General features: G+C 49.3%; 1 protein-coding gene across 6 annotated transcripts in view; it reads left to right on the forward strand.

The window, feature by feature from the left end:
- Positions 1-13,794, forward strand: part of ANO2 (anoctamin 2) — a 344,114-nt gene that overhangs the window by 67,517 nt on the left and 262,803 nt on the right. For all 6 annotated transcript variants that reach the window (XM_084956923.1, XM_021092435.2, XM_084956919.1 and 3 more), the window contains one exon: positions 8,497-8,595. In XM_084956923.1, the coding sequence (XP_084813049.1) occupies positions 8,497-8,595 (99 nt within the window). The remainder of the gene's footprint in view (positions 1-8,496; positions 8,596-13,794) is intronic.

A 13,794-nucleotide genomic window follows, 5' to 3' on the forward strand; every position in this document is an offset into this window, starting at 1 on the left:
GGCTCTGTGGGGCGGACCCTGGTGTCCGGAGACCCGAATTCCATTCCTGGCTCTGCTCCTAACTAGCTGTGCTTCCACAACCCAGCAGCTCGGCCTCCCGAGCTCCAGGTCCTCATTTGCTCCTTGAGAAAAACACATCGCAGGAGGGCTCTCCAGCCCCGCAGTCCTTTGGCCAGATCAACTCCTTCTTCTGAAATGCACCGCATCCGTCAGCTGGCCCTGTTTTGAGGCGTGAGCCTGGGGCTGTGGAGTGGTACCTTAGAAGCGATGCCTGGCAAACAAAGAGACCAAAGGCTTCTACCTTTGAAGTGTCCTGTATTTCTCAGCACATCTGGATTCTTCTCCATAATGCCATAACACCCTTATATAAAGCAGCCTCTAAGGCAGACGGGCTCCGGGTACATCCAGCCCTAGTTCAGGTCAGGCTGTGTTTTATGAGCATCACTATGCGTTGGTGCCACTGCATTAGACCTCTAGGGATGGGAGCAGGGACCTCAAGGGCAGCGAGGATCTGGGGCTACCAAGAGGGGAATGGAGACGCCCTCCGCGAGGTCTTTGTCAGGCTCCTGATCAGGTGGAAACTCGATTGACTTTAGTGGTCATCACACGACAAAGACTCAGAGGTGACACCGAAGGGTATGGAATTATTCTCTCAGCATGGAACTAGATTTAAATTCTCTTGGCCAAAGGCCACAGCTTACTTTCTGGGCCCCGGCGGCCAAATTTTAGAAGTTGGTCACAGTGTCCAGACAGAACCAAGGAGCCGTGTAAAGTAATGGAAGTTGTTAAGACTTATTTACTGAGCATTTACTATATGCTGGATGCCATGGCAGCTGCTGAGGACAAAATGATAGGATGGACATAGTCTCTGTCCGAGTGGAGCTTAGGGTCCATCCAGGAAGATGGGCATTTAGACACCTGCTCACAGTGACCTCAGGAGAGGTCAGTGACTGGAACGAAGGGGGATGGGGGAAATGCAGGTGAGAGGGGGACCGAAGGTCTTTCAGGGCTCTGGAAAGGCTGCCCCAAGGAGGTTCTGAAGTGGGAAACTGGCTGGACCAGCTGGAAACCAATGAGAAGGGCTGTGTGGCTGAAGTCCAGGGAGGAGGGGAGGAGCTAGTGCCTTAGAGAAAGTGCATTTGATTGGGTATGCTGTTGGGTCAACATTATTATTATTATTATTATGTGTGTGCCAATAAAACTTTATTTATTTATTTATTTATTTTTCATTTAAAAATTTTTAATTGGTATTTCCCCAATACTTTTTTTTTCCCTACTGTACAGCATGGTGACCCAGTTACACATACATGTACACATTCTTTTTTCTCACATTATCATGCTCCATCATAAGTGACCAGACATAGTTCCCAGCGCCACACAGCAGGATCTCATTGCTAACCCATTCCAAAGGCAATAGTTTGCACCTATTAACCCCAGGCTCCCCATCCACCCCACTCCCTCCCCCTTCCCCTTGGCAACCACAAGTCTGTTCTCCAAGTCCATGATTTTCTTTTCTGTGGAAAGGTTCATTTGTGCCTTATATTAGATTCCAGATATAAGTGATATCATATGGTATTTGTCTTTCTCTTTCTGACTTACTTCATTCAGGATGAAAGTCTGTAGTTCCATCCATGTTGCTGCAAATGGCATTATTTCGTTCTTTTTATGGCTGAGTAGTCTTCCATTGTGTATATACACTACATCTTCCTAATGCAATCATCTGTTGATGGACATTTGGGTTGTTGCCATGTCTTGGCTATTGTGGATAGTGCTGCAGTGAACATGCGGGTGCATGTCAACTTTATTATTATTTTTTCCTTTTATGATCACCTCTGCAGCACAGGGGAGTTCCTACGCCAGGGGTTGAATCTGAGCCACATCTGTGACCTACGCTACAGCTTGCAGCAACATTGGGTCTGTAACCCACTGAGCCACAAGGGGAACTCCTTGTTAGGTCAACTTTAGAAGGAAGGGAAGAGGAGAGAGTTAGGCTGGTGAGGTGGGGCACAGGTTCAAGGCAGGGACCTGACTTTGCCTCTTGCAAAGTTGGTTTACACAGTGATGAAGGAAAGCAATTGACAAGACACCTTGAAAGGGACCTAATGGAGTTCCCTGGTGGCTCAGTGGGTTAAGGGTCTGTCATTACCACTGCCATGGCTTGGGTTGGATCCCTGGTCCATGCACTTCCATATGCCTCAGATGTGGCCAAAAAAAGGAAAGAAATCGCCTGAAGAAGCTGAGAATTAGGTTCTGACTGAGGATGGTCCAGTTCCTCTGACCAGAGCACTGACAGTCGCTTCTGGATGCTCCTTGCCGACACCCAGGAACTGGGAGACAGAAGTTTCAGGGTTTGATGAACATGGAATCACAGTGGGAAGAGTTGCATCGTTTGGTGAGACATGGGGACTGCGCTGGGGAAGTGTTCCTGCCTGGTCACGTTTTGCACCTCCTGCCGCTGGACCAGTTGCATCCCCAAGATGGAGGCCTTTGTGCTTTCCTGGCGCAGCAATGGTGTGCTGGTTCGCCTTTCTCTGATAACCTGAACCAAATTGTATGTTTCAGCTCATTTTACATGAACTTAAATTTATTTGCCTGATGAGATTTGGGAGCCCCTCCAAAACCCTAATTACTTATTTATGAAATATTTTTTTTTGGAAATTTTATGGCCACACCTGCGGCACATGCAAGTTTTTGGGCCAGGCGTTGAATTGAGCCACAGCCCAGACCTGTGCGGTAGCTGCGGCATCTCGGGATCCTTTCACCCACTGCACTGGGTCAGAGATTTAACCTGTGCCTCTGCAGAGACCTGAGCTGGTATTGTCGCTGTAGCCACTGTGCCATGGAGGGATCTCTTTCTAGGGTGGATTATATGCTCTGATGGCTTATCTCTTATACTTCAGTATCTCTTAGACTAACAGTTTGTGTTAATTTCAGGAAGTAATGCTTTCTGACCTCATCCTCAAATTCTGGAGATGAATAATACTTTGACCCCGTGGATTCCGCTGGAGTCCATGGGATATTTTGAAAGTCCTGTAGGTAACAAATTCGAGGCAGTAGACAAACCGGCTTTTAACCTAACAGGAAGGCTTTCTGCTGAGTCTTTTCTCTCAGTGGCAGGAGTTCTCTGAGGACCTACTCTGTGTCCAGCCTGTGCCAGCTGCCTAGGTGACACAAATGAAATGTCAGATATTTTCCCTACAGTCAAGAAGCTGTCATTTCAGCTGAGTAGAGCAAATCTCCATCATTGCAAGGGCTGACATCTGGGGAACGGTCCACGTGTTCAAACATCACCTTGGAAACCTCTCGCGCTGTATCTCTTATCATCGCAGCGGCCCTGCAGTGCTTCTCATCCGCCTTATTCAGATGAAGAAACTGAGGCTCGCTGGCTTAAGTGACTTGCCCAATGTCCTGCAGCTGTAAAATCCAGGATCCGGATCATAATCTCTTTGAATTCAAAGCCCATGCTCTTTCTACGCCTCTCCTGCACCAAAAGGAATCCAAATCCAGGGCACTTTTTCTTTCTGCTCAGTCTGCATTCATCTCCAAATTTTGTTTCCCGGGTTAGTAAAAAGAGCTCCCGCATTTGGTGATGATTCCGTTCAGGGATTTTCGAGTATTTGTTCTGCTTTGTTTTGTTTTGTTTTTTTCCCTGGGAGACATAGCTGGTCACACCAGCTAACATTTCACCTCCACTCACTGGGTGGTGTTCTTTTTCGGAGAAGGTGACGATGCTGCACAGCATGAAAGAAACATGAGGACTAGATGTTAGCGCTGCACAACTGCATTCCAGCTTTCATTTTCCTTTGAAACGAGTTCCATTCGAGGGGGATGGAGAGGCAGCAGCGTGCTTTGCTGGAGGAAACTCATGCCTCCATCTTGGGAAACGGTTTTGCATCAGTTAATATATGGTTGGATTGCAATGGATAGCGCCTCCGAAATCACAGAGGCTAAGCAAGGTCGGGTTTTACCTTTCACATAAAAATCAGCCCAGGGCAGCTGTGACGTTTCATGGAGTCAGGACCCAACTTCCCTCTTGATGCTTTGCTGTTTCTGGCCTTGACTTTGACCTTGAGGCCTAAGATGCATATATCCATATTCCTTACATCAAGGTAAGGAAGAGGATGAAGGGGCAGAAGTCACTCTTTGCATCTTTGCTGGGGGTGGGATGCTGTTGCCAGGAGCTGCCTCACACCTCCACTGGTACCACATTGGCCAAGAATTCTTGTTATGGCTACACTACCTTCCTGAGAGATGCAGTCTTCCTTCATGAAGGCCATATGCCGTGTTGAAAAAGGAGAAGGAGAATGGCTGCCAGGGGACAGCCAGCAGTCTGCCATCAAGGCCACAGGATTTGACCCTGGCCCTCCCAGCCTGCCCTCAAACGTCGAACATCTGCAGCCCCTTAATGGACATTTGGTACACCCTTGAGGCACCCATTCTAGATAACGTTAAAAAAAGGAATTCATCACAATTTAAAAATACAGATGAAACCAAATATTCAGAAGTCACTAATAGTCATGATTTCATCTAACAGTGAGGGCGATGGTCCTGTTTGCCATTTTTTTTTCCCAAAAAACATCATTTCTGGGGTCATGATGGAGAGCGGGGGCTGCAGGTCAGCATCACAGATGGTTTCTTTTCTAACTCTTTGTTTTCAATAAATCAGGAAAGCTTAGATTACAGTTAGAAGTAGCCGAAAGTGATTGATGACTCTGTCTAGTGGCCGTGGATGTTGCAGCTGTAGGTGGACCTGGGGCTGTTTCTCCCTAAAAGCCACTTCCAGGGTGTGGTCAGAACCGTGTCCACTTGGGAGCGCCAAGGCTGAGTGTTTCATTTTGGGACTGCCTCGTAGATTCCTTCCATCCCTTGATTCAATTTTCATCAAAACACACGTTTTTATGTCCTGTTGCAACCCTTGGGTGTGGTTTTCAACTCAGCGCAGTAAATGTCCTGTTTGTGTGATGAGAGAAAACCACGCACTAGAGCAACAGACGGCCTGGACTTGAGTACTTTTGAAAAACCCTACTATCTGTGGAGCTGTGGACAGATCCTTTGAATTCTCCCTGCCTTGATTTCCTCGACAGCAAAATAGAGAGGAGATGGTACCCACATCACAGCCTGGCTCTACATCTTCTAAGAGCCAGAGTACACAACCTCCCAGCTCTGGCCTGGTGCTCGGTTCATATTCAGTGAAGATGCATCATGGTAATTGTTACTATTTTCGGATGTTTGTCAACTCTGTGGTCTTGACAACTGACCTGGGTTCTTGGCCTTCCTTAGTCAATAGAAGTTCCTGAGAGGCCTGATGAAAAATTCAGGCAAGGCTTTATTGGGGCCCCTGCTGCTGCAGAGGGAGAGGCAGAGACAAACAGCCAGTTCCCTTGCTTGCTCGCTCCCCGAGGGGGTAGTGAGCTGGTTCCTTATGTGGAGCAGGTCCAGGAGTTAGGTCAGAGGGATGGCTTAGATCTCCCCACCCCTTTGGGTGCAGGGATGTTCTTGTGCTCTCGGCTCTTTATTTTTATTTTATTTTTTGCTTTTAGGGCCACACCCGGCCAGGGTTCGAGTCGGAGCTGCAGCTGCCGGCCTATAGCCGGCACGGCCACAGCAATGTGGGATCAAAGCCGTGTCTGCCATCTATACCACAGCTCACGGCAAGGCCAGATCCTGAACCCACTGAGCGAGGCCAGGGATTGAACCCGCAACTTCATGGTTCCTAGTCGGATTCGTTTCTGCTGCGCCACAGCGGGAACTCCTGCTCTCAGCTCTTTAAAAGTGGCAGTTGGGTTTTTAGGTTTTTGGTATCTTCTTGCCCGTAATTTGCCCTAACTGCCCAGTGATTTTTAGTCCTTTATGTTTTTTTTTTAATATATTTTATTTCTTGAGGAGATGTTTGTCTAGGAGCAAACATTGCAGCCACTGCAGCAAAGAGTCCAGGTGCCAGCCTGTCCCATCTAGACCATCCACGGCTTTCAGGCCACAGCTTAATCATCTTGTGAAATCTTGGTTTCCTCTCTGTCCGTCTCCCTTAGAAGTCAGCAGCTTCCATCCCTGGAGCGGGGGTGGTGGCTTCTGGATGTCTGGATTACTGAGGGGATCATGGAAGTGCCATTTGGAATCATTTGCCTTTTGAGCATCGTAAAATGGCTTTTTATCTTATTTGTCATTTCAGAAGCCTGTGTGAGCCCCACCATTGACAGGGCATTTTGGCAAGGAGGGCACCCTTCCCCCAGCCACCTGTTTCTCTGCCCAGCACACTGGGCGGGGGTGGGGGGTGGGGGTGGGCGGTGGGCAGGGGGAGAAGGTGCGCCAATGTCTTTGCTGTCATCTTCACCCACCGCTGCATCAAGGCAGGGGTGGGGTATATCGGCGATCACCAGCTGGTCTTGGTGGATGACTCTGCAGAGGGGTGGCTGCCTTCGTGTGAGCAGCATCCATATCAGTGCCTTGTCACTACCTGTCTCTGTGCCTCCGGCTTTGCCAGATGCTCAGGAAGCTATCTCACCGTCCTTTCTCCTCTGGGTCTGCTGCGGGTGAAAGGGGCCAGAAGCTGAGAGCCCTTCGCTGTGCACAGCACTCTCACTGGTACCCGGATTCCAGGCCCCTCTCGGAGGCTTATTCCTAAGATCGGTGGCACACGAGCAGCCCTGCACCGGTGTCTGTGTTTCCCAGCTGTCCCGGGATGAGGAATTTTGCTGTGGGCTTGTTCTGCTTTCTCTGTGAACACTTCACTCCTGTTGCAGGTAGTTTTTCAAGCCTCACACCCGTAATGGGGCTTTTGGCCATTTTTTCCTACTTGTTTCGGTCTCTTTTCATTCCTTGGTGACACACTAATTAATGTCAGAAAGTGGTTTTGTGCGTGTGTGTGTATGTGTGTGTGTGTGTGTGTGTGTGTGTATACTTGTTCTAAACCATAAATTTGAGGTTTTATTTGGAGAAGAAAACAATGGTTTCATGTTGCCTTCTGACCAATTTTTGTAGCTGACCCAGTGCCTGGGCCACATGAGCTGCTGAGTCAAAGACCTCACTTTTAAATACTCATCACTGCGTTTCTTTTCCTTACTTTGTATTTTCTGATGCAATCAGAGTCCTCATAGGATGACTTGTTCTGGGACATGGATTCCTACTCACATGGACTCCTGTGTATGATTCATGTTTATCGTCTCATTTGGAGCCGCACTGTTTACATCGTCATTTATATTATTACCTTGAGGCTTAGATGATCCACTTTCGTGGTTTGGGCTATGATGCAGCGAAATGGGAGAACAAAAATAGAGTCATTTGCAATGAAAATATCTGTATGGAGACAGGTTCCAGACTGTTCACTGAATCTAGCAGAGGTTAACTGACTCACTTTTTTTTTTTCTTTTACGGCCGCACCCACGGCATATGGAAGTTCCCAGGCTAGGGGTCGAATTGGAGCTGTAGCCGCCAGCATACGCCACAGCCACAGCAGCGTGGGATCCGAGCCTTCTCTGCAACCTATACCACAGCTCATGGCAATGCCGGATCCTGAACCCACTGAGCGAGGCCAGGGATTGAACCCGCATCCTCATGGGTGCTAGTCAGATTCATTTTTGCTGCACTATGGTGGGAACTCCTTAACTGACTAACTTCTGTAATGACTTTCTATAGAACAGAGAAGGAGGATAGATATACTGTAGAGCACAGGGAATTGTACCCATTTTCTTGTAATAAGCGATAAGGGACTCTAATATGCCAAAATACTGAATCAGTATGCTATATACCTGCAACTAACACAATATTGTAAATACGCTGTACTTCAATTCAAAAAAGAGTACATGAAATTTCTGTGAAAATTGTAACTGCTTACATTTCAAATCTGTGAACACAATTGTTATAACTCTCCTTTTCCTCTGAAGCCACCAAACCTCCAGGGATCACACTTTGGGACCCCTTCTCCACTTTTTTTTTGGGGGGGGACACCTGCTAGTTCCTGGGCTAGGAGTTGAATTGGAGCTGCAGCTACCAGCCTGTACCACAGCCACAGCAACAACATGAGATCCGAGCTGCGACCTACACCGCAGTTCATGGCAATGCCGGATTCTTAACCCACTGAGCAAGGCCAGAGATCGAACCTGCTTTCTCATGGATACTAGTCAGGTTCTTAACCTGCTCAGCCACAATGGGAACTCCCCCTTCTCCACTTGTAATGAGAGCATTACTGGACCAGAAGTGGTGAATGGGGCATGAGTGGGGAGGGACCGACCCCTGGTGAGGTTTAAAGAGAGCCATAACCAGGAGTTCCCTGGTGGCTCAGTGGGTTAAAGATCTGGTGTTGTCACTTGTGTGGCTCAGGTTCAACCCCTGGCCCAGGAACCTCTGCAGGCTGCAGGTGCAGCCAAAAATAAATAAAGAGAACAAAAACTAGAAAAAGAAGGAGCAGCAGATCTGGGCTTCTCCTTTGGGAGAGCTAGAGAGCCAGGAATTTAAGCCATGTCCTTATAAGTGTTTCTGTGTCTTCTTTGTCCCCTACAGAGTAAAAGCCAGGGCTCCGTCTTTGTCCGGATCCACGCCCCGTGGCAGGTGCTGGCCAGAGAGGCGGAATTCTTGAAGATCAAAGTTCCCACCAAAAAAGTATGAGCGTGTTTCTCCTGGGTCTGGCACCTCCTGAGGGCTGGGTGGATGTGAATAGCATTTGGAACAGGGCCGGGTGGGACGTGTGTTTTGGGGAGTTGAAATTACACTTACCTCTCTGGGGACCCTAAGTTTGAGACAGTGATGTGGGGGAGAGGAGGAAGAGATGGGCTGGAGGGGCGGGGCTTGGGAGGTCCTGTCCCCTCAGAGCGGTACCGGGGTGTGCTCCAGGAGAAGCCAGATGATGCGTGGGTCTGGCTTCTTCTTTGTTTTATTTCTTATTAGGGCCACGCCCGTGGCATATGGAGGTTCCCAGGCCAGGGGTCCAATCAGAACTGTAGCCACTTGCGTATGCCACAGCCACAGCAATGCCAGATCCGAGCCATGTGTGTGACCTACAACCGCAGCTCGGGGCAGCGCCAGATCCTTAACCCCCTGAGCGAGGCCAGGGACTGAACCTGTGTCCTTATGGTCATGAGTCGGGTTCGTTACTGCTGAGCCACAACAGGAACTCCAAGACATTGCTTCTGATGGTGGCTCTGTCACTAAACGTTGTGCGACGGTGGGTTTCACTTGTCTCTTGTGTAAAACGGAAGGTTCTTTCTCGTGCGAGTTGATCAGGATCATCTCAGGAATGTTTTCACAATGTTTGTGCCTGGGGCCCACCCCTGACTTCAATGTAGTTGGCTGGTCCTGGCATCAGGGTTGTGGAAAAAAAAAAAAAATCCCCAGAAGGTTTTTTTTTGTTGTTTTTTTGTTTTTGTTTTTTTTTGTCTTTTTGTTGTTGTTGTTGTTGTTGCTATTTCTTGGGCCGCTCCCGCGGCATATGGAGGTTCCCAGGCTAGGGGTCGAATCGGAGCTGTAGCCACCGGCCTACGCCAGAGCCACAGCAACGCGGGATGCGAGCCGCATCTGCAACCTACACCACAGCTCACGGCAACGCCGGATCGTTAACCCACTGAGCAAGGGCAGGGACCGAACCCGCAACCTCATGGTTCCTAGTCGGATTCGTTAACCACTGCGCCACGACGGGAACTCCCCCAGAAGGTTTTGATGCACATCTGGGTTGAAAGCCACATGGTTTCGATGATTTTTGAAGCCTTCGTCAACCACTCTAGTCTATGTGTAATGTAAATCTTTCCCCGGGGAATTCTTAGGTGACAGTGTCCTTGCATTAAAAAAAGTCCAGCCAATACCTCCACAGAGAAAGGAGGTGCTTCCACAGAATCGCTTTTTTTTTTTTTTTTAAACTAGATGTTTTAGGGGAAAGGGATTGGCTATTGACTTTGACCATCCGTGGTGTCTCTAGAAAGGGCCCTGGGACAGGTGATCATCCAGCTGAACCATGAGTGGTGCATGGCGATCTCTCTCTTTGTCCCTGTCTGCCTCTCTGTCTCTCTCTGTCACACACACACACACACACACACACACACACACACACACCCTCCCCATAGATTTATTTCACTGATGGTGACCTAGCTTTGAGAGATCATGACCTTATCCTCCTAACTGCATTTTCACAGGGTCTGCCCCCATCCCCCCGTCATTCACAGAACTTCCCATTTGTTGCTTTCTGCCCAGCCGACATCATCACCTGCCTTCTCATCACCATCTCCACTCTCAGTGGCACGGTTGTCGTCAGCAAAACAATTCCATTAGCGTCGTTGGCTATGTTCATACCATCTTCACTGCCAACAGATCTCCTGTCCCCATCAAACGTCACTTATCGAGGAGCTCCTGTTGTGGCTCAGTTGGTTAAGAACCCGGTGTCGTGTCCATGAGGATGAAGGTTGGATCCCTGGCCTCGCTCAGTGGGTTGAGGATCTGGTGTTGCTGCCAGCTGCGGCGTAGATCACAGGTGCAGTTCGGATCTGGCCGGCCACGGCCACAGCCACAGCTCTACTTCTCCCTCTAGCCTGGGAACTTCCATCTGCCACAGGTTCGGCCCTAAAAAGAAAAAAAATCACTCATCAAATACCATTGTGTGTGATGCCCGGTCATAACCCCTTGCTCAAGAAGGATGAAGTCTGTGGGTTCTGTGCTTATAAGTTTATCGAGGTGGCTAATACCCCCGTGGCATGTGGACACATGACTGTGGACAATGAACAAACACGGGCATGAACATTCGGTGCAAACATATGGCCAATAAAGGGTACCTGGTTTGGGGTCACACACCTGAGGGTCTCGGTTTCACGAGGACACACAGTGGCCTTCTCTCCTTCCACTACACTGCCCTGTTCTCTGTCTCCTGGTTTTCCACCTGTCACTCCTGATACTGCTGTCCTCAAGTGCAGCCACTTGGCTGCAGACCTCCATCCCCCCTCCGCTGACACTGTCCCGCCTGCTGCCCACATGACCCGAGTCAGCCATGGACAGAAGCACCTGCTTCCCTCTGGTGGGGCCCTAACTTAGCCGACCTTTCACTTCCCTTTCTTCTGTCTTCTTCTAACATACACATACATATATTTTGTTTGTTTGTTTGTTTGTTTTCTCCCTCCTTTCTCTGGCTTATCTGAATAGCTAATGTTCTCATCATCTCTTCTATTTGTATCTTGCTTCCTGTGCTTTTATCTCTGCTGGCTGACCCTTGGAAAGAAGGCGAGCCCACTTTGATGCCCACACTGTGGCTTCTCTCCCCCGGGACCATCCTTTTAGCGGGAGGAGACCTTGAGACCCGGCAGACGTCTTCGTCCTTCTCCTCCCTTCTTGCCCCTTCCTCTGCTTGCTGGCCTTCCATCCGTCCCTTCCTCCCCCCGCTTCCACCTCTCTCCTGGTGCCGGCTCCCAGACTCCCTCTCTGTTCAGGTGCTTTGAACATCTGACCACACCTCTCTCTTCCACCGCCTCCATCTCATTCCCAGTGTCAGCCTCCAAGTCGTGCCGGCCTCTGGTCCCCCTGGTCTCTGCTTGTCCTTTTAAAAGCTCATACCTCTGGGACATACCAGAGTTCATAGCCTATTGGAACTTTTGGAACGTACCTAAATAGTTTAGGAAGTACCTGTTGAATTTGTAGATGAGATGATTAGGACAAGGACGCGTTATGATGTAGCCATCCCTGAGTTCCCTTCCTTCCTTTTTCCTTTTCTCCATATTTTTTTGGTCTTTTTTTAGGGGGAGGAGGAGGCTGCACCTGCGGCATATGGAGGTTCCCAGGCTAGGGGTCTAATCGGAGCTGTAGCCACTGGCCTACACCACAGCCATAGCCACAAAGGATCCGAGCTGCGTCTGCAACCCACACCACAGCTCATGGCAACGCCAGATCCTTCACCCACTGAGCAAGGCCAGGGATCGAACCCAAATCTCATGGATACTATTTGGGTTCATTAACCGCTGAGCCACAATGGGAACTCCTTTCTCCCCATTTTTAATAAGTTAATATAATTGACCTATAACCCTGTGTAAATTTAAGATGTACAGCCTACTAATTTGATACTTATGGATCAGACCGCAATGGGCATTGTGGTGATAATGCGCATCTGTCGTGTTACAAAGTATTCTTTCTTTTCAGTGCCTGGGATCCTTAAGTTCCTGTCTCTGAGCAAGTATGATGGCTGTGATACACCGTTGAGTGGATTCACTGCTGCGCATTAGATCTTGAGGGCTTGTTTCCTACCCGTCGCCAGTCTGTTCCCTTCCTCGACCTCCATCCTGCCCCTCACTGCCATCCCCTGGTGTCCGCCGTTTCCTCTTGTTTATACAAGTTTGACTTTTTAGACTCCACATACAAGTGCTGTCCTAAGTGCTTTTCTTTCTCTGGGTTTCTCACCTGGCACAATGTGCTCCTGGTCCGTCCCCGGGGTGGCACATGGCACGCCTTCCTTCTTTCTCGTGGCTGAATAACGTTCCACTGTACGGGAGTTCCCGTCGTGGCGCAGTGGTTAACGAATCCGACTAGGAACCATGAGGTTGCGGGTTCGATACCTGGCCTTGCTCGGTGGGTTAAGGGTCCAGAGTGGCCGTGAGCTGTGGTGTAGGTCGCAGACACGGCTCAGAACCTGCATTGCTGTGGCTTTGGTGCAGGCCAGCAGCTACAGCTCCGATTCGACCCCTAGCCTGGGAACCTCCATATGCCACAGGAGCGGCTCTAGAAAAGACAAAAAGACAAAAAAAAAAAAATTCCACTGCACATATATATATCTCATCTTTATTTGTTCATCTGTTGTCAGGCCCTCAGGGTGTTTCCTCCTTTCCTTCTTTTTTGTTTTGGAGGAACAGGGTGGTAGACACAGCCTTGGAAGAGTCCTCAGAAAACCAGACCCTGGCCTTGGGTCTGCACTTATTTGCACTGTGACTTCACCTTTCAGGGCCTCTGTTTCCTCATCTGTGATGAGGGCATAATCACACCCTGTTTTTCCTAGAAGATTCTTGTAAGAATTCCCCCCCTCCGCCCCGTTTTGTTTATTTATTTATTTTTGTCTTAATAGGGCCGCACCTGTGGCATATGCAAGTTCCCAGGCTAGGGATCGAATGGGAGCTGGAGCTGTCACCACAGCCACAACAGCGCAGATTCTGAACCTCATCTGCAGTCTGTGCTGCAGCTCGTGAGGCTAGGGATTGAACCTGCGTGGTCATGGATACTAGTCGAGTTCTCAACCCGCTGAGCCACAACGGGAACTCTAAGAACCCATTTCTTAGCCAGTGCCAAGGAGGTACAGGAGTTTATGATCGTCTGTGTGTTCTCAGGTGTTTTTCGGTGTATTCTCGATTCCTAGTGCCCCAGTCACCATCTCTCCTGACTGAAGAGGCAGCCGGCACTGATGGAGCTCCCAGTGGAAGAGAGAGAAGGGCCCAGAACCGATCTGAGCCCATAGAGTTTACAGCCAAAGGGCGTATCAGGCAGAAGGCACATACCCAGCCATCCCAGCACTAATTAAACACTGTGTTCAGTAGCAGCACATTAGCAGGGCACAGGTTCTGTCTGGGCATATGGAGTCTGCAGAGAGCACAGCAGGTGGTGGCCCTGACAAGGCTTCAGATGTCCCAGGAAGAACTCTTCCCCGAGGTGTCTAGGCCCCAGACTCCACACAGGTGGACTGTTCTGGCATCCTGCCGCGGGGGCCCGGCACGTCCTTGTATTCACAGAATGTAACGGCTTGTCCTTGACCTCCCAGGGGTGTCATAACCACTAGAGGGGGATGTGCCTTGCCGTGCTGGGTGAGATGCATAAGCTTGTAAAGATTAATCTGAGAACCTGATTCAT

The sequence above is a fragment of the Sus scrofa genome, chromosome 5, assembly GCF_054392235.1.
Source record: "Sus scrofa isolate SSC_HxYL_T2T_F1_AM1 chromosome 5, Sscrofa_HxYL_maternal_Yorkshire_Landrace_v2.0, whole genome shotgun sequence".
Taxonomy (NCBI): Eukaryota; Metazoa; Chordata; class Mammalia; order Artiodactyla; family Suidae; genus Sus; species Sus scrofa.